This window comes from Rousettus aegyptiacus, unplaced genomic scaffold, assembly GCF_014176215.1.
Source record: "Rousettus aegyptiacus isolate mRouAeg1 unplaced genomic scaffold, mRouAeg1.p scaffold_m13_p_7, whole genome shotgun sequence".
Lineage (NCBI taxonomy): Eukaryota > Metazoa > Chordata > Mammalia > Chiroptera > Pteropodidae > Rousettus > Rousettus aegyptiacus.
The window spans coordinates 14380138-14386137 of record NW_023416310.1 but is presented as its reverse complement, the minus strand read 5'-3'; the positions used below and the strand labels follow the sequence as shown (position 1 = coordinate 14386137).

The 6000-nt window shown below is 57.5% G+C and overlaps 1 protein-coding gene across 1 annotated transcript in view; it reads right to left on the bottom strand.

Moving 5' to 3' along the window:
* Positions 1-566: 566 nt before the first annotated feature.
* KCNK3 (potassium two pore domain channel subfamily K member 3) overlaps positions 567-6000 on the bottom strand; it is a 38128-nt gene continuing 32694 nt past the window's right edge. Inside the window, exon 2 of the mRNA XM_016129052.2 lies at positions 567-3839. Coding sequence (XP_015984538.2) covers positions 2899-3839 — 941 coding nt within the window. The 3' untranslated portion in view covers positions 567-2898. The remainder of the gene's footprint in view (positions 3840-6000) is intronic.

Sequence of the window (6000 nt, the reverse complement as noted above, 5' to 3'; positions counted from 1 at the left end):
TGTCCCTCCACACCCAGAGAAAAATGTACCTTGAAGAAAGGTGCTTGTGATGTGTCTCCCTTTGAAAAAGACATTTTTGTGTCAATCGGGCCTGCTGGAGGAGAAGGGCACCCCAAATCCTGGCTGATGGGGAGTGTCACTGTCAGCTGGGGTGTGTCCAGGTGGATTCTGCAGGCTTTGTGAGGAGGGGGAGCACGGGACTTGGAATCCCCAGTTCTGGATCTAATCCTGATCTGCGACTCATTGCTCAGTAACTCAGGACAAACGACTTGCCCTCTCCGGGTATCAGCTTACTCATGTACAATGGGGGGCTTGGACCAGGTGATTTCTTTTCTAAGGTCTTGTCCTTATGATTGTTCCAGGGTGACACTGAGAAAATCTGCATCTTGGAAGAACGCACAAAAGGAAAGCAGTGGCGCCCTCAGGCTTCTCCTCCCTGAGGTCCCTGGAAGCAAAGTGTCTAGTCAGCCCAAGGTGCACCAGCTGTGTCTGCAGACCCCAGTGGGGAGATGGCTGATCCCTGGCAGCGCCCAGGGTGAACAATGACAGAGGCAACTGAGCCTGAGCCTGGTCTCCATGGACAGCATTTATTAGGCGCCATTCTCAGTGTGAAGACAGATAGGTAGGAGGGACAGAAGGGAGGCCGTGGCAGCCGCAGCCTTTGGGGTCCAGGGGCTGCCCGGGGTGGGGGTGTGGGCGTGGGGGCATGTCACCCACACATATTGCATATTCTGTGGCAGTGTGCCCAGGCATAAGGCATTGGGGAAGCAGAAAGGCTGCCTGCAGTGGAAGGGGTGAGGGGAAGCAACACTGGCCTTCCGGTACCCTGGGAAAGACCCGGCCAGAAACCGAGCGGTCTGCCACACTCGGCTCAGGGCCATTCAGCCTCCTTCCCCACCATCTCCCTGTGACTTTGGTTGTGGCTCCCTCGGGACTGACAGGACAGGACCCTTCGAGGGCAGGGTCACACACAGGACAGAGGCAGCCAGCACTACCCCCCACCCTGACATGAACATAGACAGCAGCCCTGGGTCCTGGGCCCTGCTCTCCTTGGCACATGGGCAGCCAGTACCTCCACACTGAGACAGGGTTTACACACATACCAGGCCAGAATTCTCCCCTTCCAGGGGTTCCCAGAGGCCAAGCATATAGTTGGGGTCGGGCCAAGGTTGATCATCCTGTGCACCCCCGCCCCTCACTGCAGCTTTCCTGAATGCCAGGGTTGGCCATGCTCAGCAGTGCTAAGGAGCTGAAACGGGAACAGCATGGGAGGACAATATTGAGAGGTGAATGGCCCCTCACCTACCCCTTGATGCTGTCTTGAGTCATGGTACCAGCTCTAGCTCTTTGCTCCACAGTGTAGCCTAAGGTCTCGTGTCCACCTGCTGCTCTCCATTGGGCGTCTGGGTGGCAGGTGGGGTAGGCAGTGGGCACGCCAGGTCCAAGCCCCCCACCTGGGAGGGGTGTTCCTTGATGCGCATGGGACACAGGCACCAACGATGGCTGTGGGGTCAGGGTTAATGTCCCAGTAGGGTATGCCTGCCATCTCTCCAGGCTGCTCTGCCCAATTCTCCAACTTCTAGAGTCTTAGCTCCTGGCCTTTGTCCACGAGACTCTGCCCTGCTCGCTTTGATCAGAGGACTTCCCTGTTTGGAAGCAGGGTCCTATCCTGTCTCAGGGGTGCATTCAGAGCCCTGCCTTTGGGCCATGTGGAGTAGAGGCTGAGTCCCAGCATTGGCTCAGTCCTGGGCTCTGGGTCTGGTGAGGTCCCAGATGCTCACATGATGCCAGTACAAGGCAGGAGCTTTGCTTTCAAGAGCAGGCAGAAGAGTCGGAAGGAAAGAGCACCCAGGCTGGGAGCAAGCAACCTGGGTTATTGTTCCCCTTTGCCTTTGCTATCTGTGTCACTTTGGGCAAGTCAAGTCACCTGTCTGGGTCTCCTTGTCATTTGTACACTGGGGATGAGAGCTCCTGCCCTGGCGACCTAACTGGAGTGTTGTGAGAATCAAATGACGAGTAGTCAGGAAAGGGTTTCCAGAGGCTAAAACCCATTCCATAGTTGTCAGAGTTGGTCATTGTCAGCGGCAGCTGAGGTGACAAGTATGAAGTTTTCTGTTGATTCCAAGGGCAGTGTCTGGAAGGCTGGACTCCGTCTGACCCCTCTGAGAATGTGACTGGAGGCCGGTTAGCTCTCACCTGCCAGCAGACTGGAGGGCCACTGCCTTCTCCCGCCCTTCTCTGCCCCTCCTACAGCCTGTCTGTCCTGCCTCTGTCTGCCCACCCTCAGGGGACTAGCTTTAGGGACTGCTGGGTTTCCACTTTCTCCATAACTGCAAAGCCATGCAAAACAACACAGAAGGTCCTGGGAGGTTGGGAGACACAGCTGGGGATAAGGAAGGGGAGTGGACTGAGTGGGGGTGACCTGGACAAAGACACCCTGGCTTTTGAAGCCAAGGGAAGGTGGGAGACCTGGTAGGACGGAGGTATAAATAGAGATGCAAACGTACACGGAACACGAAGTCCCCTCTGGATAGGGGTTGGGGGTCTGGGTACCAATTGGGCCTCTGAGGACTGGGAAGCTCCTTAGATTTCCTAAGGGATGGGAGGCTCCCGGCTTCTGCCTTCCCTCCCTGCTACCCTCCGCCCCAAGTTTCACATTTCTCGGAATTTGCAGGGCGCAGATGGGGGCTCCAGGGGTCCTCAGAGCCCCGCTCCTGCCGGCTGGTGCGAGCAGGCACAGTCGGAGATGGGGAGGCTGGGGAAGGGTGGTGAGGGGTGTGTGGGGCGCCCCACGGGCTAAAGGCGGCTGGGGCGAGCCCCTCGACAACCCCGGCAGCTCCTCGGGGCAGGAGCCCCGCCCCGCGCGCGCTCCCAGGTGCTCCAGGCCCCGCGGGGCGTTCACACGGAGCTCCTGCGCTTCATGAGGCCGCGGAAGGCGGACAGGCTGTGCAGGCCCGTGGACACGGAGCTGATGGCGGAGCGCTGCGCCCCGCTGCACAGGCAGCGGTGCGAGGGAGTGTCGCTGTAGCGGCCGCCCCCTCCCGGCGACGAGTGGCTCTGCTCGACGCACGTGTCGGACGTGGAGAGGTCCCGCGGGATGATCATGGGGATGGAGTACTGCAGCTTCTCGCGGCTCTTGTACCAGAGGCACGAGCACATGGACTGGAAGTGCAGCACCTCGGCGTACACGTTGCGGAAGCCGCCGCCGCCGCCGCCGCCGCCGCCGCCGCCGCCCGCCGGGGTGGACGAGGCCGTGTCGGTGGTGTGCGCGCTGCCGCCGCCGCCGCCGCCGCCGCTGCCGCCGCCGCCGCCCGCCTGCCCGTTGCGCGTGAGCAGCGCGCGGTGCTCGGCGTCGCGCTTCTCGTCCTCCGCGTTCATGGTCATGAAGCGCAGCACCACGAGGTTGAGGAAGGCGCCGATGACCGTGAGCCCTGTGAGGATGTAGACGAAGCTGAAGGCCACGTACTGAGGCTGCGTCTGCAGCGCTTGGTCCTTCTGCAGCGCCACGTAGTCGCCGAAGCCGATGGTGGTGAGCGTGATGAAGCAGTAGTAGTAGGCCTGGAAGAAGGTCCAGTGCTCGTAGTAGGAGAAGGCTGCGGCGCCGACGCACAGTGTGCTGATGCACGAGAAGAAGCCGATGAGCACCATGTTGGCCATGGACACATCGGCGCGCCGCATGCCCAGCCCCCTCTTGGCGCGGTGCAGCAGGTACTTCACGAAGGTGTTGATGCGCTCGCCCAGGCTCTGGAACATGACCAGCGTGAGCGGGATGCCCAGCAGCGCGTAGAACATGCAAAACACCTTGCCGCCATCTGTGCTGGGCGCTGCATGGCCATAGCCTGGGGGGAGGTGGAGGGAAGAGAGCACACGCTGTGGGCTTGCCCTTCCGGAAACCCTCCTCCCCTCCCCCTTCTCTGCTCTTCACCTTGTAGAGGCTGGCCTCTCCTTCATTCTAGCTGAAGAGAAGACAACACACAGTTGTGAGCATATCCTTGTCCCCACCCACTGTGCTAGTTCCTTCCTGAAGCTTTGTCCTTTACTCTCGTGGTGACTCAATAGGATAGGCAGGAAAGCAGGAGGAAACAGGGAGGGTTACGTGACTTTCTCAAGGTCATGCCGTCTGGAAGCACAGCAACCTGTATTTGAACCGTTTGCTTCAGAAACTTGACCTGTTTCCTCTACCTAGAGAGGGGGCTGACTCGTGGGGCTGTGGGGAACTTTGTCCAGAGGCAGAAGGATGGTGTGGAGGGTACTGGCAAGTCAGTTGGGGTACCTGGGTTCTAGTTCAGTGCTTATGAGCTTTGGAACTGTTCCTTGTCCTCTCTGGGTCTCAGTTTCCTCGATTCTAAGGGAGAAGGTTCGACTGAATGGGCTCTGACATTCTGTCATTCAGTGTGGAGGGGGGGAAACTGAGGCATTGATGGCTCCTTGATGACTTCCCTGTTGCCAGCCAAAGCAGATGGGGCCCACCACTCTCCCTGAGGCAGCTGGCCTACTAGTGTCAGAGAAAGAGAAAGGAGATGGCACCCCCTGCCCCGCTGGACAAATTGGTACCCCAGGGTCCTCATTAGTCTGGACCTCAGGGTTATCCTCTGTGTCTGGCCCCAAAGTAGGGTCTGTCCTCATGGGGAGGTGGCATTGACCTTGTTAAACAACAGCCCTGGGTATCCTTCCAGGTGTTACTATCACCAGCCAGACGATCCCAACCCCTGTCTCCCCCTGCTCCCTGCTGCCCCAAGCCAGGAGTCAGGCAGAGGCAAAGCCTCCGTCTGCGCCAACCATCAGACGGCCTTAAGTCGCGAGTTCTGCCTGGAGACCAGGAGGGGAAAGGACCCTGGATGGGAACTCAGAAGCCCTAGGCACAAGTTCTGGCAGTATCACTAGTGGCTGCGTGGCCTTGGACAAATCACTCCCCGTCTCTGAGCATGTTTCCTCATTTGTACAATGGGGCCTACTGGTCCTTGCCCTGCTTCCTTCACTGGGCTGTTAAGATATTTATTACTTTCATTAATAGGATTCTTATGATAAAATAATGCTGGCTGTCTTTCCGAGTTTTCCTCCTTTCTAAGCCTTATCAAAACTTAAGCAAATGTTACTTCTTCCATGTAATTGTCCTGGATTCTTCACAGCTGGAAGTGATCTCTGCTTTGTGTGGTACTGAGAATGTTTAGCTTTGGACTCTAGGGCCAATGTTACCCCTGTCCCCCAGCTCTGTCCCCCAGGACTCCCAACTACGTATGTACAGATAAACACAAGGTTGGGGTAGTAGGGTAGGCACTGCTAGACCTCGTCATCTTCCTTTCTAGTTACCCCCGCCTCATTGCCAGCCATGCTGTGGGGTATACCCAAAACACGTTTGATGACTGAATGGCAGAGCAAGGTACTGTGTGCTTTGGTGTCTGAATTCAAATACCGACTCTGCCATGGACTCTCTGAGCCTTAGTTTGCACATCTGTAAAATGGGGTTAATAAGTAGCACCTGCCTCACAGGGCTTTTGGGGAGAAATAAATGAGATCATACATTTAATGCACTTAGCCTACAGCTTGGTACATATCAAGTGCTCAGTAACAGCTCACTATGATGAGTAATTAATGAAGTACCCGATTGCACTCACATTTCCAAGAGAGCAGCCGGGCTGGGGGGCAGTTCAGTTCCAGTAAAGTTGGCATCTCTGTCAGCCTAAGGCCATTTGATTCTTAAAGCTCAGAGAAGTCTGGGGACAGCTGCTTAGAGTGTGTGAGGCTATGGGCTGCCCTTAGAATGGGCTTCCCTGGCTCCCGCCACAGCAGCTAGCTGGTGACTGTGCCAGGCGTCTGGACAGCTGAGCTGGTGAGCCACCCTGCCTGGCCCGTCCATGCCTCGGCAGGGTGAGAACAGATTGTGCCCGCCAGCTCAGCCATAGCAGCCAGACCACAACTCACCTCGACAGCTGGGCAGGCCCCGAGCCAGAGTTGCTTCTCATTCTGTCCTTCCCTGTCCCCCAAACCAGCACTACACAG